Here is a 22,130-nt window from a genome sequence, read left to right on the forward strand (position 1 = left end):
GTCACCCCTAGGTCCTTTTCCGCAGAACTGCTGCCTAGCCATTCAGTCCCTAGTCTGTAGCGGTGCATTGGATTCTTCCATCCTAAGTGCAGGACCCTGCACTTATCCTTATTGAACCTCATCAGATTTCTTTTGGCCCAATCCTCCAATTTGTCTAGGTCCTTCTGTATCCTATCCCTCCCCTCCAGCGTATCTACCACTCCTCCCATGTTCTGAAAGTTCGAAGCACTGGCTGATCCCACAGAACTTGATGGTAAAATTTCCAGCGAGAGGGGTGGGAGCAGAGTGAGGCCAACACTAAGCACTTCTGAAATCCAGCCTCAGAGTCCAGCGCTTGCTGTGTATGTCAAGGCCTCTTTGGCTTTTGTTCATTTCTGCTACAAAAAGTTTCCTCTTGAAATACATTCATAGATTATAAAGAAGGGACCACTGTGCTCATACAGCCTGACCTCCTGCCTAACAAGGCCCACAGGACTTCCCTGAATTAATTGCTGTTTGAACTAGAGCACATCACTTAGAAAACATCCAATCTTGTTTTAAAAAATTCCAGTGATGAACAATCCACCAGGACCCTTGGCAAATTGTTCCAGGGGTTAATGACCCTTGCTGGTAAAAATGTGAGCCTTATTTCCAACCTGAGTCTGTCTAGCTTCAGCTCCCAGCCAGTAGATTGCGTTAGATCTTTGCTAAATTGAAGAGGCCTCTATTTTCAAATTTCTCTTCCCACCGAGACACCTCCTGTAGACAGTGATCAAATCACTTCTTAACCTTCTTGTTAAACTGAACAGATTGAGCTCCTGTGTCTTTTACTACAGGTCATTTCTCCCCCACCCCCATCCTTTAATCATTCTTGTGGCTCTTCTCAAAACTCTCCCTCATGTTCCACATCAAGAATTCATTGTTCTAACTCCTCACCATATTCCCCTGCAAGAGTCTCCCACCTGACACTCTCAGGGGAGTGATGGCTAAACAAGGAGTGATTCTAGTGAAGAGAATTCTTGACAAGCCACACCAAATCCAAACTTACCTTTAACCTCTTTTCCACCTTCACCCCTCCCCTCTCTGCTCAGTGAAGAACTCTTCCTAGGGGATTCCACAGCAAGAGCAACCCCCAAATGAGACGGAGAAGACGACACAGGGCAGAGTCAGGAAAACCAAAGTCTATTACCAGCTCTTTCTAAGGCTTTTTCTGCAACCTAGACCAGTGGTCTCATCCAGGGGTCTGGAGCCCCCTGAGGGGCCGCGAGCAGGTTTCAGAGGGGCTGCCAAGCAGGGCCAATATTAGATTCGCTAGGGCCCAGGGCAAAAAGCGGAATCCCTGCCGCATGGGGCTGAAGCCCGGGCCCCTGAGCCCCGCCATCTGGGGGGTAAAGCCAAAACCTGATCAATATAGATTCACGGGGGCCCCAGTCAATTGCCAAGCTAGGCATAAGCTTTCGTGGGTAAAAAAACACTTCTTCAGATGCATCTGAAGAACTGCTTTTTTCCCCCCAAAAGCTTTTACCCAAATAAATTGGTTTGCCTTTAAGGGGTCACTGGACTCCTTGCTGTTTTTGTGGATACAGACTAACCCGGCGACCCCCTGATACTTGACTACCCCCTAATGCCGGCTCTGGCTTTTATATGCAGAACAACAATTGTGACTCAGGTGGCTGTGGAGTTTTTATAGCATGTTGGGGGGGCTCAGAAAGAACGTTGAGAACCCCTGACCTAGACAAGTACCTATCATCTTGTGCCTATGCGTCTCCACTGTACAGGGGGCTAATCATGCTTCACCACATTGGTATGAGCCTGATTCATTAATCTCTGCCAAGTGTGTAAAGATCCTTGGATGGAAAGCACTGGGGAAGGGCAGAGTATTATTTCCAAGCAGTAGTCTTAGGCTTTTGAGTTCAAGTGGATTAAATATATGGACTACTTTACATATGATCTGACCAGTACCCTCAGCATGCAGAGGATCACATCAAGAACAAGCAAGACCACATCCTCTAGATACAGACTTCGCAGTGCACCCCCTCCAGGAAACTGCTCCCACAATGGGCACCAACTTCAGTGGTGCGGGGAGGCGACGTGGGTGTGGCATGGATGTATCGAGCACAAGTTCCGTTTTTACGGCACCCACGACTGCCTGTGCATTCCTGTGGCTGATATTGGGACAGTTCTACCGTGCATACACATAAACATACATTGTGAACACGTGGCAAACTAAACAAACAACCCCCTGAATTTCAGACTTTGTTTGGGTTTGTGAGCATTCCTCCTGACAGCAGAGCATTTTCTAGCTGAGCTGAGCTGGGTGAAAAATGCAACGCTCCTGTGGTGCGTGCCAGGTGCCGATGGAGCAACCCTCCTCTCCTGGCTTGCCTGCTCGCTTCCAGTTAGCTGTGCACGGACAGAGCGAGGCACAAGCCTGCCTCAGAGAGCCAGGAGGCCCAGTTCAGCTCGGTTCCAGCAGTGTAAATCCCCAGCAACACCGCTGGTTTTAACAGGTGTCTGGTGTTACAACGGTGCAGGCAAGAGCAGAACGTAGGTCTGGTCTACACCGGGGGCGGGGGGGCGGGGGCGGGAGGAATCAATCTAAGTTACACAACTTCAGCTACATGAACTTAGCTGATGTCGATGTACTCAGATCGACTTACCACGGTGTCTTCACCTCACCTGCGCCTCTTGCTCCGGTGGAGGACCGGAGTCGACGGGAGAGCGCTCGGCGGACAACTTATCACGTCTAGACTAGATGCGCTAAATCGACCCCCGCTGGATCGATCGCTGCCTGTCAATCCCACGTGTAATGCAGACAAGCCAGTAGCCCGCAGTGTGTGAGAGGACAGGACACTGAAGGAAAGAGATTATTGGGAAGAAACTGGACATCAAGACGACACCCTTAAAGTCAGCTGCAAAACAAACGTCGTTTGAACGTTATTCTGATTAATCCTGTATCCCACAGGCAAGGGGAGAAGTGGCATTTTTGAAAGACGGCCTAATTATTTTGTCTGAAGACATGGCTATGCTGCCTGCAGCGAGGAGCTAAGCAGAGGCTATGCGAAGTATCATGGATCCAGGCAAGTGACTCCATGGTCAAGGAAGATGTACAGTGTTGTGATAAATTGGATTTTGGTGCTAACTTTCTGAAGAAATGTTCTAGTCTTCCTGAAATCCCTTAAGAAAGATGCAAGGAGCTTTTGGGGGAAATGATGACAATAGCTGGATGAGCCATTAGCATCTGCAACCTTGTCTGTGTCCTAACAAACTGTTTGTCTGGGAACAACCGGCGTGTTTCTATGACGCAGTGGAGAAGTACATATGGTTTCAGCAAAGTCGCAAAGAGCAGCAGATATGAAACACTATCAGTATTTGTGTGGCACCCTACAGTGGCGAAGAAACAGTCTATTTGCTGGGTGATATTAATATTCTTAGCTACTTTATAAAATGACATTAAAAACAAGGTATTATTATGTATTATTACATACCATTACATAAACAAATTATTTAGTGTCCTTCTTTCAGATAAGCAAGGCAGGGACAACGAAATAGGAAAAGGCTTTCCAGGCTCTTAAAGTCTGTGCTTTACCCAGCTTTATCTTTTGCATTCACATTAGTAATAAGAATAAAATAAGGAAGAAGTTCAACATCTACATACTCTAGCTGACCATGAACAAGCCAGTTACCAAATAGCTTGGTAAGGAGATGACTCCAATCCTTTACTAAACAGGAATAAATTAACCCAGCACAAGCTATTCAGATCTGTAGTGTGAACATGCTGAGTAAAACCCTGACATCAAGTCTGACGCCTCTGCACAGGTGTGAGTGGTCCGAAAGTCATTTATTTACAAAGTGTGCTACTAGGACACAACCCCACTCTAGATTACATTTAAGTTTACAAGTCTTTGTTTCACAGTGAATAAAAGAGCTGGTCCACCTGTGTAGGGGAACCAGATAGCAAGTGTGAAAAGCTGGGTTGGTGGGGGAGTAATGGGGGAGGGTAATAGGTACCTATAGAAGACAAAGCCCCTAATATCGGGACGGCCCCGATCATATGGGGATATCTGGTCACTCATACCGGGAGTTGTGTGTTTTCTGTACTTTGTGAACTGTGGGTATTTTCGCCCCCTGTAGACGGGTGACTGCAGCAGAAGACTGCTGCACCAGTTAAGGCATGAAGAGAGTTCCTCCTAGATATTCCGTAACTTCCCAACCACGGAAAAACTCAGTGTGCTAAAAAGACGAAGTGCAGCGTGTCAGCACACACCTTCCTCTCCTGCTCAGAGCTTCACATGAGCTGGTTTATCTTCACTAACAACTGTCAGAGACTAGAACGTAGGCAATAGAGCGGGTGTGTACTCGGAATGGGTGGGCTGAGAACGCTGAGCCTACGGAGAGCCACAGATGAGGCATTCAGGACTCATGTTCTAAGGCCAGCTTCCTTTTCTCAGAGGAGAACACGCTCCCCTCCCAGGGAGACACCAGCAGCACTGGGAGCAGCCAGGCAGATAAATGAAGACAGGGCACATGGCTACCTCAGCATTTCTTACAGCAAACTGGAGATGTAGCTTTAACTCCTGTCCTGTAGCTTTTGGTCTTCTGAGGCAGAGCTAGCCCTACAAACTGCTCCAACAGCCCTCACTATACAAGTAATCTGTGAAGCCCACTGTCATAAATATAAAGGGAAGGGTAAACCCCTTTGAAATCCCTCCTGGCCAGGGGAAAGCTCTTCTCACCTGTAAGAAGCTAAAGGTAACCTCGCTGGCACCTGACCAAAATGACCAATGAGGAGACAAGATACTTTCAAAAGCTGGGAGGAGGGAGAGAAACAAAGGGTCTGTGTCTGTCTGTATGCTGGTTTCTGCCAGGGATAGACCAGGAATGGAGCCTTAGAACTTTTAGTAAGTAATCTAGCTAGGTATGTGTTAGATTATGATTTCTTTAAATGGCTGAGAAAAGAATTGTGCTGAATAGAATAACTATTTCTGTCTGTGTATCTTTTTTGTAACTTAAGGTTTTGCCTAGAGGGGTTCTCTATGTTTTTGAATCTAATTACCCTGTAAGGTATCTACCATCCTGATTTTACAGGGGGGATTTCTTTATTTCTATTTACTTCTATTTTTTATTAAAAGTCTTCTTGTAAAAAACTGAATGCTTTTTCATTGTTCTCAGATCCAAGGGCTTGGGTCTGTGGTCACCTAGGCAAATTGGTGAGGCTTTGTATCCAACATTTCCCAGGAAAGGGGGGGTGCAAGTGTTGGGAGGATTGTTCATTGTTCTTAAGATCCAAGGGTCTGGGTCTGTAGCCACCTAGGCAAATTGGTGAGGCTTTTTACCAAACCTTGTCCAGGAAGTGGGGTGCAAGGTTTTGGGAAGTATTTTGGGGGGAAGGACGCGTCCAAACAGCTCTTCCCCAGTAACCAGTATTAGTTTGGTGGTGGTAGCGGCCAGTCCAAGGACAACGGGTGGAATATTTTGTACCTTGGGGAAGTTTTGACCTAAGCTGGTAAAGATAAGCTTAGGAGGTTTTTCATGCAGGTCCCCACATCTGTACCCTAGAGTTCAGAGTGGGGGAGGAACCTTGACACCCACCAAGGAACACACGTATTTCAGGCATAAATCATCCAATCTCTGTTCCTTTCTGAATTAACATCTGTCATCATGACACCGTTCCAAATGACTGAAATCTGGATTGTTTTAACCACCACACAGCTTGGATAAATATTTCTTGTTCAGACTTTTTTGGTGTACAGAACGCAAATGCAGATAGCAAAACTCCTGGAGCCGAGTGAGGGAGTCTCTTTTCAGACTGAGATATAGCACAGGCACTGGCAAACCAAAATAACGTAACAACAACAAATTTCCCAGGAAACATGAATTACTAAATAAAATCAAAGTTTCTTCCTCTTCTCTGACTCCTTTCCCTGCCCATGGGCAACAGTCACAGCTGACAGCCTCCCTGGTGCATGAAACACCACCCCCAACATACCAGTTTCACAAATAAGCCCCCCCCTCCCCCCAGAAGCTTCTCCCAGAGTGGGACGAGCCACAGGCCAGGCCAAGGGGCTGCTGCAACACTGCACGGTGTTATGGCTCAGGGATGCTATCCTAAGGGGAAATCTGTGTGATTTCTTTTAAATTGTGGCTCAGTCTCTCCAAGGATTCCATGGAGGCCCCATCACTTAGGTCAGCAGCTCTCAACCTTTCCAGACGACTGTCCCCCTTTTCGAAGTCTGATTTGTCTTGAGTACCCCAAGTTTCACCTCACTTAAAAATGACTTGCTTACAAAATCAGACCTAAAAATACAAAAGTGTCACAGCACGCTAGTACTGAAAATGGCATACTTTCTCATTTTTACCAAATAATTATAAAATAAATCAACTGGAATGTAACTATTGTCCTTACATTTCAGCCTATCGTACATAGAGCAGTATAAACAACTCATTGTCTGTATGAAATTTTAGTTTGTCCTGACTTCGCTAGTGCTTTTTATGTAGCTTGTTGTAAAACTAGGCAGCTATCTGGATGAGTTGACATACACCTTGGAAGACCTCTATGTACCCCAGAGGTACACGTACCTTTGGTTGAGAACTGCTGCCTTAGGACATTTAATAGATTCTAAGGCCAAAAGGGACAGTTATGACCATCTAGGCTGACCTCCTGCAAAGCACAGGCCAGAAGATCTAACCCAGTGATTTCCCCACCGAGCCCATAACCGATAAATCCCTCCCATTCCATAATATAAGAATGTGTCACTGGATTAAGTTAACAGCAGGTGAATTAAGAACAAAGGGTAAAAACACTTCCTAATGTGGGAGTCATGGCTGTAGAGGACAGACAGACAAACAGCTACGCAGACTGAATTATAAAAAGAACCTTGAGTGATAAGGGCTCCAGGAAACTTCATGCCTCAGGATGCTGTGGTCCTGAATCTCTTCCCCATGTGCAATACAGCTGCTGTCCAGGGTCACTATAATTTTCTGCATTTAAAACCTCAGGGCTTGTACATACACTACCCCTTATGTCGATATAACTTATGTCGCTCTGGGGTGTGAATAAGCCACCCCCCAAGCGACATTAGTCACACTGACCTAACAGCTGGTGTGGACAGCACTATGTCAGCGGGCGAGCTCTCCCTCATTGGCATAGAGCATCTTCACCGGACGTGCTATAGCTGCCTGAGTGCAGCCATGCTGCTGTAGCACCCCCCAGATTTGAAAGGTGAGTTGCGGCGGGTGTTTTCTTTGGTTCACGTTTAACACTTCAGTTGCCCTGAGTCTGGCACTGCAATACTTTGAGACAAGGACTGTCGTGTTCTCTTTCACTGTTGCTCCTGGGAATGCTTCCAAATCCTGTGGGTGGAAATGATCTTCTGTTTGCTGCGCTCCTGGAAATACCACAACCTGAAGAGGGTTTTGCTGACCCAGGCACGTTGCAAGCCTCCTTGTGCATACAAACTGTCTTGGTCACCAGCAATGCCTTCCCAGTGCACTCCCCTAAGGACACAGTTTGCGAAGGGGTTTTCAGTGGAAAGGTTCCTGCTTACAGGCACAACCGCTAAGTACATTTCCCATATCAACCACCTCCCCTCAATAACAACACACCCCGGAGCCCAGGGCCTGTCCTCTCCCATTGGACAGTTACCCCAGAACAGGCAGATGTAGTGTGGGGTGTAACGCTGCACTTGGGTTTGTTCAGAGTCCTGTAGCCTCTCGTGCCTGCTCTTCACATCGGAGATGATCACCAACAACGGGGGAGGGACCCACCTGTACACAGTTTCCACTCACACTCTGATTTTAAAAGCTACTTTCCAAACTCCAGCTTCTTGTGTTGGATAAACTGGTCCCATGTTTCTTGTCAGAACAGCTCTTGGCCTCTGCTGACCAGGGCTTTATCCCAAAGCCTAGCTTCACTTAAGAGAGACCCTCAGAAAAACTCTGCTAACTGCAGCACATAGGAATTTTTTAAATTTAAAAATAGGTTTAAGAGCAGCGCCCGAGAGGTTGGAAAGCACAGTAACTGCGGAGAGATTCCAAGACTTGATTACCCAGCTCAGGAAGCTGCAGCAATTGGTTTAGTGTCGTCTTTGAAAATTCAGGGGGAACTACAGGGTCCAGCTGCAGTGTCCTAAGTCCAACAAATAGCTGAAGAGCACCCCCACCTGGCTGAGCATCACCAGGCACGAGCCTCTCCAATAAATCAAAGCTGCGGGGCTGACTTTGATGTCTCCCACTGAGCATCTCACCTGTCTGTTCAGAGGGAGAGACACATTACCTGTTTGCTTTACAATTTTAACGAGAACAAACCTAACAGGCAGCAAGTGGGAAAGAGCAAAGGAGCCAAGGGAAAGCGTGCACCAAGAGAAGACAGCCATTGCACACACTCGATACTGGAAGTGCACTAGTGCCGGAGCAGTCAGCAGCAGAGAGAGGGCGCCCGCCCAGGGCTGTTAGGCTCCAGTGACAGCAAAGGTTATGCCTAGGCACAGAACAGTGAAGCCTTTGTTCAGCCCGCCACCTCACATACCTCCACTCCCTACTCCCTGACTCTGCAGGGCACAGGAGAGAAAGGAGCAGTATGCAGAAGGTGTGTCCAAAGAAACAAACAGAGACTTTGAGTTGATGCCAATGCTATCAGTAAAGGAAAACAAGGGGAATACCTACCTTCAAGCAGCACTCTGTCCAAAAGCCGCATAAACAGATCAGGAGCTATTCCAGACCAGGTGAGGGAGCTAGCAGAGAATGCCCTCCCACCGTCACCCCCTGTATACTGAGGGAACAATGCTGATCTCAATTGTGGCACTTGGGGATCCCGAATGGGACCCAGGTACGCCATAATATAAGCAATACTAGCCAGAGCCAAGAGAGGCTCTTCTGTACTGTGCCACTCAGTGGCTCGTTAGCAGCTGACACGAGAATCACATCACCAATCCCAGGCAGCACCCATCAGCACCTCAGGAAGCTATTCACCGGGAGTGCTACAGCCTGAAAGTAGGACCTTGCAGCTGCACAGACACTGGTCCATTTCCAAAGAGACCTCTTGGGACAGCAACATTTAGTCTTCACCTCTGACTGTTTGAACTGTCCCTGGTAAGCTGACTGGTCAAAGATTTGGAGGCATAAGAGTAACACACAGGTGGGGAATCTCTGGGCTTTCCCTCTCTGCTCTTGGACTCACCTTCCATCCCTCTAATGAAGCAGTTTCCTTTTCAGTGCACAGCAGAGAAAATCTTTTAATCCTACAGAATCAGCTGCTGCTTTGGCCCAACTAGGTGGTTTTCCCAGCTTTTCCCAGAGGTATGAGATAGCATATGATGGAGGCTCTCAGACAAACCCTATCAGTCAGAGATCAGAAACGTGCAATGTAGTAAGGAGCAGCAAAGTTATCAGTCAACCCCAGCAAGCAGGTAATATGGCAGGGCTACCAAACGAGGGAAGAAGGGAACCTCCAGAAAAAGCGCTCAGATAGTCTGTCTTCTTGTAGCCCTGAGGAGTCTGGCTATGGTGTGGCATGATAAATCCAGCCAGGGAGCCAGGCACTTACCAACTCTATATTCAGCTGCGATCACGAACAGCCTACTGACTAAACACACAAACATGGCTCTGAAATAGGAATCTCAAGAGTATTTATTTCAAGTGAAAAGGAAACCAAAGTCCTCCTCCACTACTGGTTCCCAAAGTCCTCAGCACCAAGACGTGGTGGGAGGGGAAATGTTCCACTTCAAAGGAGAGAGATGCATTTGAATGTCCCTCATCCATAAGCATTATTCAGAGATCAACCTTATTGAATCTCTGCAGGTGACAGGCAGCAGATGCACGTCAGGATTAGAAGGGGCAGAGTATATGCCCTGCCTGTTGTTGCAGTGCGGATACTTGCTGGAGAACAGCTGCACCTGGCTCCCTCTCCCTCTTGTCATTGCACAGTGCAGTGTGCCAGACAGACATGCCTATACAATGGGCAAAAACCTGAACTTGGCCTCACTTGCAAGCAGGCTCACTCACCTCCAGACTTTTACTATCAAAGAATTTCCTGATGCCTCAGGCACTTACTCCACAAGCTGCTCCTTCTGTGCTTCAGGTTGCAGCTGGAAGTGTTAGCACGGGTATTACTACAAGAGAAGGAAGTCTGGAGGCTGCCGATTTCCAGTGAAACCTTTGCCCTCACTTGGCTTCTTTACCACCATGTGCCAAACGTTGAGGGAAGAGAGCCTACTCAGTCTGTTGATGTTGATTTGCAGTAAGTCTTGGAACCCTGGGGAAGTTCCTGACGACTGGAATGAAAGCTCATGTTATTCCAATTCTTAGAAAGGGTAAATGGAATGAGCAGAGTAATTACAGGTCTGTCAGTCTGACATTGATCCTAGGCTAGATAACAGAGCAGCATACACAGGACTCGGTTAATAAAGAACTAAAGGAGGGTAACAATTAATATCAACATGAGTTTATGGAAAATAGATCCTCTCAAACTAAGTTGGTATTTTTTTTGATGAGAATACAAGATTTGTTGATAATGGTAACAGTGTTGATGTAATAGACTCCTGTGAGACATTTCAGTTGTGACCACACAACATTTTGATTAAAAAATTACCATGGCACACGTTAAATGGATTAAAAGTTGGCTGACTGGTAGGTCTCAACATTTAATCGTACACAGGGAAATCATCAGAAATCAGTGTGTTTCTAGTGGGATCCTGCAGGGGTTGGTTCTTGGTGCTAGGCTATTTAACATTTTTGTCAATGAGCTGGAAGAAAAAGAAATCATCCCTGAGAAAGTTTGCAGATGACACAAAAATTGGGGGAGTGGTAAATAATGAAGAGGACACTGATACAAAGTGATCTGGATTGCTTGGTAAACTGGGTGCAAGCATGCAGTATGTGTTTTAGTGCAGCTAAATGTAAACGTACACATCTAGGAACAAAGAATGTGGGCCATACATACAGGAGGGGGGACTCTATCCTGTGAAGCAGGGACTTGGAAAAAGATTTGGCAGGCCATGGTGGACAATCAGCTGAACATGAGCTGCCAGTGTGACACTGTGGCCAAAAGGGCTATTTTACCTCCGTATTTGTCATTGGTGCGTCCACTGCTGGAATCCTGTACCCGTTTCTGGTGTCCACAATTCAAGACAGATGTTAATAAATTGGAGAGGGTTCAGAGAAGAGCCACGAGACTGACTAAAGGATTAGAAAACTTGCCTTATAGTGACAGACTCAAGGAACTCAATCTATTTAGCTTAATGAAAAGCAGTGTAAGGAGTAATTTGATCACAGTCCATAAATAGTTAAATGGGGAACAAATATTTGACAGTGGGCTCTCCAGTCTAGCAGAGAAAGGTCTAACATGATCCAATGGCTGGAAGTTGAAGCTAGACAAATTCAGACTGGAAATAAGGTGTACATTTTTAACAGTGAGGGTAAATAACAATTGGAACAATATATCAAGGGTCTTGATGGATTCTCCATCACTGCCATTTTAAAATCAAGACTGGATGTTTTTCTGAAAGATCTGCTCCAGGAATCATTTTGGAGAAGTTCTCTGGCCTGTGCTATGCAGGAGGTCAGACTAGGTGACAGCAGTGGTTCCTTCCGGCCTTGGGATCTATGGATGTATGAAATGCAGTAACTTGTTCTGATGAAATGATGCACAAAGAACTATCTTTGATTCAGCCCCAACTCCATTCCCTTATATAACTAGTTTGCAAAAGGGTGTGCACATGCTGGTCTGGTGGTTTCAGGAACTCTGCTCTGAACATAGTATACATAATCTTTCATTTTCTGATTTGTTATTCTGTTTGTTTGGCTTTTTTTGGCTGACTAGAGCAGGCGTGCCACTTGGCCACCTCCTGGCCAGAACAACTATCCAACCAACAGTTACTTTTCAGTAACTGGTTCCTGGAGATGTGTGGTCCACATGGATTTTGATTCTGGTGGAATGAGATTCTGGTGTGAGATCAGCATCTTTTGAAGAGCAGTGTCTGTTGGAACCACGCCTGTGCCCTGGGTGCCCACATCCTCTCTCACTTAAGGGTATAAAAAGTGGAGTAAGCTCCATTACCCCTCAGTCCCTTCACTAAGACAGAATCCAGATGACACAGGCCTCTGCAGTAGCAAGGAAGGGACAGTCATGGAACACACACAGTCGGACACCCATTTGGATAGTCTTTGGGTGAGCACAGGTTGACCCATCATCCTGTCAACAAAGGCCAGTAATAGCCTGGGAGAGTTTCTGAAGGGTCTTGCCCTCTCCAGGCAGCAGGAGAAGGACCTCACAACATCAAGGGTGTGAAGTTTAGCTTCCCCTTTGCTAATGTGAGGCTTAGGAAAGAAAACTGGCAGATGGATTACTTGGTTCAAGTGAAAATTAGAAACAACTCTAAGATCTCACCAAACATCTTTTGCTCCAGGAGCCTGAGGCGTGTGAGGCTCTAAATGAGGTCTTCATGTGCGCCTGGAGGTGACTGACAGGGTTCAGTATCGAGTGGCACTTTTGCTGCGGTAGGTAAACTCTTGCTGCTTTGGAATCTAACACTGCTCCTATGACCGCTATCCTCTGAGTAGGAGTAAGAACAGGCACCTCTGCTCACGGAGACCCAGAGCAGCGAAGAGCACTAGAGTTACTTGGCTGGAGCTGTTCACTTGCTCAGGTGACTGCCCTCGAATATGCCAGCTGGCGAGGTCTGGGTATACATGTATCCTTTGTCTCTGCAGGAGGGCTGCCATGGCCCAGCAGGCACTTGGGTAAGTACTCTGGGAGCCGTGGAGGGAAGCACTCTGGACTGATCGTGGGACTTCCCCACCAGGAACCTGAGGTATTTCCTGTGAGCTGGGTGACTAGCTGTATGGAAACAGGCATCTTGCAAGTCGAGAGGCATGAACTGTCCTGAGGATCGACAGTGGTGATTATGGATGCTAGAGTCACCATCCTGAATTTGAAACAAAGGGGGTTTGTTGAGACATTAAAGGTCCAGAATGGGGCGCCCCCTCTTTCTTGTCTGGGATCAGGAAATAATGTGAATAAACCTCCCTGGCCCTGGAACTCCCAGGGCACTCCGAATTGCAGACAGGAGTTTACTTTCTTCCTTAGCCATGTCCTGTGAGACTGGTTCCTGAGGAGGGACAGGGAAGGGGGCAGGGAGGAACTGGACAGAGTACTCCTAGTCTATCATCTCCAGGACCGACCAGTCAGATGTTATTTGGTTCCAGGTGTCCCAAAACCAGAGAGAGAGAGCTGACAAAGAGGCGCAAGGGGGTAGGATGGAGCCAATGGTTCTATATGGCTCTTGACTATAGTGTTAAATCTGCTGATCAGAGGTCAGCACAGACTATCTGGCAGAAGAGAGGGGAGAGGGTCTCCTTCTCAGGAGCTATCTTTGTCTTGGCTGTGCTGATGACCTCTGTTGGCTATAACAGTAAGAGGCAGCCACGGATGGTAAAAAGGATCTGATATGATGGCTGGGCCAGGTCTTCCCTTTATGGCCTGGGGTGGGAAGGGCACAAGAGCATCCAGGACACAGGGGTGGCCCCAGATACTGATATTCAACAGCATCTGATCTCAGGTGCCTGGCATCGTAAGTGGAATCCACGTGGTCCATCACTTGAAGAAGAGACTATTGTTTCTCTGGCCTCCCCTCCACATTTCTGAAGATTCTGATCTGAAGCTCCACACCATGTGCTTGCGTATCTATTCTCAAGCAGCTAAAGAAAGAACATCAGGACTAAGCACATGAGATGTGACACAGAGCAGCCCGCGAAGGTGGCACATCAGACAAAGTAGCTAAACCCCTCTGGGTAAGCTGGTTTCCACAGAGATCCCCCACCTCTCTTCTCAAACTTCTGTGTGTGCTTTCATAGATTTCATAGAGTTTAAGGCCAGAAGGGACCGTTAGATCATCTGGTCTGACCTCCTGTATATCACGGGCTGTCAAGGTTCCTCCCCCACTCTGAACTCTAGGGTACAGATGTGGGGACCTGCATGAAAAACCTCCTAAGCTTATCTTTACCAGCTTAGGTCAAAACTTCCCCAAGGTACAAAATATTCCACCCTTTGTCCTTGGATTGGCCGCTACCAGCACCAAACAGATACTGGTTACTGGGGAAGAGCTGTTTGGACACGTCTCTCCCCCCAAAATACTTCCCAAAACCTTGCACCCCACTTCCTGGACAAGGTTTGGTAAAAAGCCTCACCAATTTGCCTAGGTGACTACAGACCCAGACCCTTGGACCTTAAGAACAATCCTCCCAACACTTGCACCCCCCCTTTCCTGGGAAATGTTGGATACAAAGCCTCACCAATTTGCATAGGTGACCACAGATCCAAACCCTTGGATCTGAGAACAATGAAAAAGCATTCAGTTTTCTTACAAGAAGACTTTTAATAAAAATAGAAGTAAATAGAAATAAAGAAATCCCCCCTGTAAAATCAGGATGGTAGATACCTTACTGGGTAATTAGATTCAAAACATAGAGAACCCCTCTAGGCAAAACCTTAAGTTACAAAAAAGATACACAGACAGAAATAGTTATTCTATTCAGCACAGTTCTTTTCTCAGCCATTTAAAGAAATCATAATCTAACACGTACCTAGCTAGATTACTTACTAAAAGTTCTAAGACTCCATTCCTGGTCTATCCCCGGCAAAGACAGAATATAGACAGACACATAGACCCTTTGTTTCTCTCCCTCCTCCCAGCTTTTGAAAGTATCTTGTCTCCTCATTGGTCATTTTGGTCAGGTGCCAGCGAGGTTACCTTTAGCTTCTTAACCCTTTACAGGTGAGAGGAGCTTTCCCCTGGCCAGGAGGGATTTCAAAGGGGTTTACCCTTCCCTTTATATTTATGACGCGGGCCATTACTTTTCCATGCAGTTACCCCTGTATTGGCCCAATAACTTGTGTTTGGCTACAGCATACTTTCCAGAAAGGTATCAGTCTGGATTTGAAGACATCAAGAGATGGAGAATCCACCACTTCCCGTGCTAACTTGCTCTAGTGGTTAATCACCCAAACTGTTAAAAAATCTGTGTTTTATTTCTGATTTGAATTTTCTGTCTTAACTTCCAGCCATTGGTTCTTGTTTCTTGCCTGTGATATATAGGTGGTCAGGTGAGACGCTGTAACGGTCCAGTTTGGCCTTTAACTCTATGAACCCATGAAATACATTAAAATCAATACTCGCCCTTTCACATAATTTGGGATCGGTATACAATTAAATTCACTGTTTGTAACAAGATTCATAAGATTAATAGTGAGACTCATTCAAGGGGCATAAACTCTGGGCAAGTCAAGCACTGATGAGTGGTAACAGTTAATTTAGACCCCGTCATTCTGTTTGGAAAAATAATCCCAAATATACATACAAAATGACAGGGTCTAAATAAGCTCTTACCCACTCATGAGAGAGACCTTGGAGTCACGGTGGATAGTTTTCTGAAAACATCCGCTCAATGTGCAGCGGCCGTCAAACAAGCGAACAGAGTGCTAGGAACCATTAGGAAAGGGACAGAGAATACAACAGAAAATATCACAGTGCCACTGTATAAATCCCTGGTACGCCCACACCTTGAATACTGTGTGCAGTTCTGGTTGTCCCATCTCAAAAAATATACATTAGAATTGGAGAAGGTGCAGAGAAGAGCAACAAAAATGATTCAGGGCATGAAACAGCTTCCTTGTGAGGAGAGATTAAAAAGACTGCGACTGTTCAGTTTAGAAGTTAAACTGTTAAGAGACAACTAAGGGGGATAGGACAGAGGCCTGTAAAATCATGACTGGTGGGGAGAACGTGACTAGGGAAGTTTTAATGACCATTTCACATAACACAAGGACTAGGCGTCACCCAATGAAATTAATAAGCAGAAGGTTTAAAACAAACAAAAGGAAATATTTCTTCACACAACACACAGTCAACCTGTGGAACTCATTGCCAGGGGATGTTGTGGAGGCCAAAAGTAGAACTGGGTTCAGAAAAGAATTAGGTAAATTCATGGAGGCCAGGTCCATCAAAGGCTATTAGCTAAGATGGGCAGGGATGCAACTCCATACTCCAGGTTTCCCTAAACCTCCAACTGCCGGAAGCATCTAGCACTGGCCACTGTCAGAGACAGGATTCTGGGCTAGATGGTCTTTTGCTCTGACCCAGTATGGCCATTCTTACATTCTTATGGCGTGAGCCCAGATTATACAGGGGCAGCCAGATCCACTGAGCTGGCATTACAAAGCGTATTCCATTAAAAACGGGGTCCATGGAAGTGACAGACCATCCAACGAAATGCAGACACCTGGGCAGGGGCAGACAGAGAAACCGGGCCCCGATCCAAATGTTGTCGGTAAAATCATGACATACTAATATTTCCCCAACCCATCCACCTAAGCGACACAGACCAAGTCTTACCACTTTCTCCTTGTAAACAATGTATTTGAGCCACTTGAAATCCTGCCACTTGAATCCAGCCAGAACAAAGAAGGAGTCCTTTTCATACTGCTCCAGTTTCTGGATGGCCCCTTCAGGGTATGTGATCCGCAGCGTTGTCTTGCCACCCACATCCTTCTCAAAACCCTTCACTGGAGCAGAGTTCAGCCTGTTGGGTGACAAGAGGATAAACTACCAGAGACTCTCATTTACATTCACATATGGTTGGTGAGGTAGCAACCATTGGGCAGTGATTTCCTTGACCACAAAACCCAGCACTATGCCTAACCACAGCCATAGCTTATTATCAGTCAGGTTCATTATGAAGCAATTCCAGTCAAGTCAATGTAAAACACTTGATTTAAGAAACCAAAAAACAGCTCCAATGATTTAAATCAGGCTAGGGCTTTGGAAAACTAATTGGAAAATTTGTGCTCTTGAAATTTTAGACAAAGATCATTATGGAGTAAATTATAAATAGTTGGTTTCAGAGTAACAACCGTGTTAGTCTGTATTCGCAAAAAGAAAAGGAGTACTTGTGGCACCTTAGAGACTAACCAATTTATTTGAGCATGAGCTTTCGTGAGCTACAGCTCACTTCATTGGATGCATCCGATGAAGTGAGCTGTAGCTCACGAAAGCTTATGCTCAAATAAATTGGTTAGTCTCTAAGGTGCCACAAGTACTCCTTTTCTTATTATAAATAGTGTTGTTTTAAGAGCCACTACGGCTAAAGTGACATATCTGAATTGCACAACACTGCTATAGACAAACAAAATACTGAGAATTAAGGCCCTGCAAACACTTAAGCAGGTGCATAACTTTACTCGCGTGAAGAGTTAAGTCAGTAGGACTATTCATATGCTTAAAGTGTTTACAGCATACTGGGCTTAGTCTGTACTATTAAAACTTTTCTCAGTAACACAAAATCTTTGTCACTTTAAAACAAAATTCCTACAGTATTAACAGTAAAAAGTTATTAAGACTTTCAAGAAATTAAAGTTATTGGGAACTTCTTATACACAGGCCAAAAATTTCAAAACTCAATCACTTGATTTAAGAAATCAAGTCCATACTTGGGCACGTAAGGGTGGAATTTTCAAAAGCCCCATCTGACTTTGGTGCAGAGTCCCAGTGACTTCAGGCTGTGTTCCCGGTGGAGGAGCAGAGCCTGGTTCCATTATTGCTGTTTTCTTGACTTGGAACCCTCGGGATCCCCCTTCCAGGCCTGGACCTGGCTACCCCACCCACTACTCAGTACCTCCCCTCACTCCCTCTCCCGCTAAGCTTCTGCCCTCTCATTCACAGGGAGCTTCCGCCTCCCCTGATCCTTGCTCTTTAAAATGTAAGTCTTATTTCCAGTCTGAATTTGTCTAGCTTCAAATTCCAGCCAGCTCACACAGGGACTGTCTTCATTTCATGGATATGCACCCCCTAGATGACGGGGCTCCAATCCCTGACTGAAGCCTCCAAATGCTACCCTAAACCAAACTGTCAATATTATGCCATGGAGGAGCCCCTGGAGGTGCCCAGGCTTTAAAGGAGGCACTTCTGCACTGAACAGCGTGTGGGGATTGCCCCCGTCAGTTGAGTGTCATAGTTCAGACCAGCTCATACTCCTCTTTTCATGGAGCACCAAGTGGCGCTAGTCTGGGATTGCCAGGGCAAGTCTGCCTCTGTTTTTACCTCAGGAAAACTGGTCCAAGCCCTGTGAGGAGTCAATCAGAACCCCACTATGTGACTGGGCCCCTGCATTATCTGCTAGCTGCACCAATGGATTCTCTATATTTCTCTGCCGCAGAGATCCACCTCCTAGCTCCCAAGTCTAGTTCCTGCAAAGCCTGCTAATGCAGCCAAGCAGCCCAGAATGAATGCACCTCTCCTTCCCCCGACTTCCATGGGACTCAAGCAAGCAGGTGGAGACATTGAAGAAGATGTCTGCTCTCACCCGCTCACTCACACAGCTGAGCACCTGGCTTCACTTAACCTTTAAGGTTGCCTTTTCACTTCCTATCCCAGCTCCCTGCCAGCACAGATGCTCAAATACCATCCTCCTCATCCCAGGCCACAGACTAGCTTCAGATTTACTGATGTGAGGAGAAGGGTCATGTTGGGTGTGGAAACGACCCACTACAGGCAACCCATCCAGTTATTAGTGATAGGAATGGGTTTATTTTTGCCAGACCACTGAACTCCTCATTGAGTTTCTCATTTTGAAATTAAATTGGAGGTAGTTTGGATTTAAATCTAAGTGGGTGGCTTAGTGCAAAGAATTGAAGCCTTTCCTCCTCCTGCTTTCTGAGCAGAGGCGGAGTCCCTGGAGGGGCCCTACGAGAACAGTGCAGCCCAAAGGAACAGTAATCACAAGACCATCGCAAAGAATTAAGCACATACTGCCAGGGGGTGCGGGGTGGAAAAGATTTATCCCACTCGGAGCACTTTTCCCAGTGTCCAGGGCAAGGGAGGGGAGAAGTGAGCAGCTTCTGCCGCAGACTCTCCTCTCTTGGGCAGGACACAGCTCTGCTCCTGCCTTGCTCTTAAGCGGTAGGTCCTGGACAACGCTGCGCATGTGTGTATGACAGTACCTGGCCTATGGAATCTAACTAGGAGCAGCTCTGTAATAGCAGCTAATTCAATAATATTGATGCACACACACTGCGGGCATCATGGAAGAGGAGACTCTTCGGAAAGAACTGCAGTAAGGAGAGGGTCACAGCTTGAATGATGGAAGGGACAGCATGGAGGCACTTGTGGGATAAGTGAGACAAACTACCTTCCCCGTCAAGACCACCACGAACATTTAGAATTTGGACAATCTGTACATTCTTGGTTTATTTTACACCTCATTGTAAGTGCCCCTACCAATGGCGATTGTTCCTGGTCAATGTGTGAACAATGGAGGTTGAACCGCTCTACAGTCTATTTGTGCTATACTGAAAATGAATAAAAAATATCCAGAATAGGATACCGAGGACTCACCTGACGACAACATCATAGTCATCAATTTTCAACCCCAATGACTTATTTGCAAGAACTCCACCGTTTCCCACAATGATACATCGCCGGCAGCTGAGACTGAGGAGGAAACGCAGGGAAAGGTTGCTTGTAACAACATGTTAAAATTCACTATCACACAGCTGCTTAGAGTCAAGTTCCGTGCAGCCTGCATCTCTCCAGACATTACAGGAAATCTCTGGCAACGTTCAGAACGAAACGAAGGGCGGAGCTGCCCACGGTGCCGAGGTGGCCCGCACAAATGGCCTGGTATTTCACACCACAGGCAGCATGGGGAGATGGGCTTCCAGGACCGGCAATCTCCTCTCATCCTTTCCTCACTCTGCTTGGGGCAAACGAAACCCATTCGTTATTTAAACAATTACCCAACCCCCACTTCATAATGAAATAAATGCATAAATAATAAAACGTCCCTTCTCTCCATTATATAGACTACACTAAATGTAAATAGTTCGGTCTTTGTACGCTAGAAATGAATAGCTGTTTGACAGACAGTATCTGATAATGCACAGGATGGGGACATTAAATGGCAGCCTCTCTTCTCACACAATCATGATGCAGCACTTGATTCAGAAGACCTAAATTCAATTCCTGGCTCTGACACCGGTTTGCTGGCTGACCCTGGGAAAGTCACTTGCCTCCCTGTGCCTCAGTTTCCTAATCTGTAAAATGAGGACAATGATACTGACCACTCCTTTATGAAGCACTTTAAGATCTACAAATGAAATGCACTATGTAAGAGCTGGGGGTTGTTCTATTATCCTGCAGGAATACAAGCCACTAAAATGCTCAGACAAAAATCACCCATCTTGCATATGGAAGAAATGACAGTACTGCATGAAAAGTAACCACTTATCAAAGACTAATAAGAACCAAACACATATTTAAGAGACCTGCACATTCTTTCATAACCTGTGTAATGTACTTCAGAAAAAAATAAGGGCCAGACACTGGCTGGACCTTCCCCTTTGGGTTCCCACAGAAGGGGCCACCCACACTCACAGCAGGGAACACTGGGCCTTTCAGCCTAGTGCTGGTCTCCCTAGAAAGGGTTGGGCCCAGTGCAGCTGTCAATGAGGGGAGTGTACACCGGACCTTCCGAAGCGGGAGGGCAGTGGCTCAAGTGTGCTCTCTCCAGAGCCTCCAGAAGAATTCTGGGACAACCAGCCAAAATGCTTCCATGGGCTCTCTCTCCTGGGTGTCGTCACCACACCCTCTCCCCAACACGAGATGTGCCTTAAAAGCTATAGCACATGGCTGAGATTTAAAAAAATATACATCAGTCCAAAGAGAAGACGCAGCGCCACGGCTGTAACAGGGGAAGGGGGATTAGGTTAGCCAACTTTTGAAACGACTCCTTTGATATCACCAAGAGTTCACTTTGCTGTAACCACTCCTAACACAACTGTGCAGAAAACCCAGCCCCTGCCAAGCTTAGCTGCTGTTCATGAAGACTGGGCCTGAAGCGAACATCCTGGTCTGGGTTAAAGAACTGAGGATTGACCTGCTGACAGGCCTGTCAGGGGGAGACTCGCACAGAGCTAACAGATACAGTGCCCCAGGAATATTCAGGAACCACTTCCAAGCACAGTTAAAGAGATATTAGAGAACTACAGGAACTGAGCCTTTCAGCACAACCAAACCACATATTAATTAAAGCCAGAAATCCCGCTATTCCAGCTGTGAAAGCTTCTGGCAGGGTCAGTCTCTTTGAACATCTCTAAGCAGCTAATATGGGGCTGGAACATGGGCAGGAAGCCCAATTTAGGGCCACCTTCTCCTTTGAAATAGCCCTAAAAGGAATCAGCCAGCCAGCAAGAGCTAAGACATGGACTAGTGGGGGAGGGCGGATTTTAAGGTAATTAGGCTTTTTTAAAATTAAAACCACCCTTTTAGGGTTTTTTTGTTTTGTTTTGGTTTGGAGCCATCAGGAATCATCAAGCTGTAAGACACTCAGCATGTGAGGTATAAGCTATCTTCATTACCCACAGCTGGCTTTCCCACTTCCCTCATGCTGTTTGCATCTAGTCTTAGAATAGGGACATAGGACTGGAGGGGACCTCCTGGGTCATCGAGTCCAGTCCCCTGCTAGATCAGGCAACCCTGTCATATCATCCCTTCCCATTCATAAACTTATCTAGATCCATCTTAAAACTGGTTAGGTTGCTTGCCCGCCCCCACTACTCCGATTGGGAGGCTGCTTTAGATAACCCCTGCCCCAAATAGCATGTTATGTCTTTGATACAGCACCAAACGCAATGGGTCCTGGCAGGTACTGAGGTGGCTCCCAGAGGCCCCAATAACAGTGTGAGTATGGGGATCTGGCATACCACGAATGGGAAGAAGCGGGGATCAAGGCACTGAAACTGGAGTGGGAGAAGATCCTAAAAGGGATTTAAAGACTGGCATTGCTGGGAAAGTAAAAGTGATGGGTGGTGATACATCACAAGATAAAAGCTGTAGGCCAGGGTAGAGCTGTGCATAGCGTTGATGGGAAGACCAGAATTTTAAACTGGACATGCTAACCAAGAGACAGCAAGATGGAGATGTGACAAGGGAAATGATATGGTTGGATTAATTGGCGATTAAGATAATTTTGGCCACTGTATTTTGGAGTGACTGGAGAATGCAATATATATGTCATAGAGGACACAGAGGATGTGATAGTTACACCAGTCAAGGCAGAAGATTACCCAGGGTATGAACAAGAGCCTTAGACAATGGGAGAGA

General features: G+C 46.3%; 1 protein-coding gene across 3 annotated transcripts in view; it reads right to left on the reverse strand.

Annotated features, from left to right (window-relative positions):
- Positions 1-22,130, reverse strand: part of ST3GAL3 (ST3 beta-galactoside alpha-2,3-sialyltransferase 3) — a 358,610-nt gene that overhangs the window by 74,117 nt on the left and 262,363 nt on the right. For all 3 annotated transcript variants that reach the window (XM_078854144.1, XM_078854143.1, XM_078854145.1), the window contains 2 exons: positions 19,365-19,460; positions 16,368-16,554 (listed from right to left, as the gene is read on the reverse strand). In XM_078854144.1, the coding sequence (XP_078710270.1) occupies positions 16,368-16,554; positions 19,365-19,460 (283 nt within the window). The remainder of the gene's footprint in view (positions 1-16,367; positions 16,555-19,364; positions 19,461-22,130) is intronic.

The sequence above is a fragment of the Lepidochelys kempii genome, chromosome 8 (assembly GCF_965140285.1).
Source record: "Lepidochelys kempii isolate rLepKem1 chromosome 8, rLepKem1.hap1, whole genome shotgun sequence".
In the NCBI taxonomy this organism is placed as follows: Eukaryota; Metazoa; Chordata; order Testudines; family Cheloniidae; genus Lepidochelys; species Lepidochelys kempii.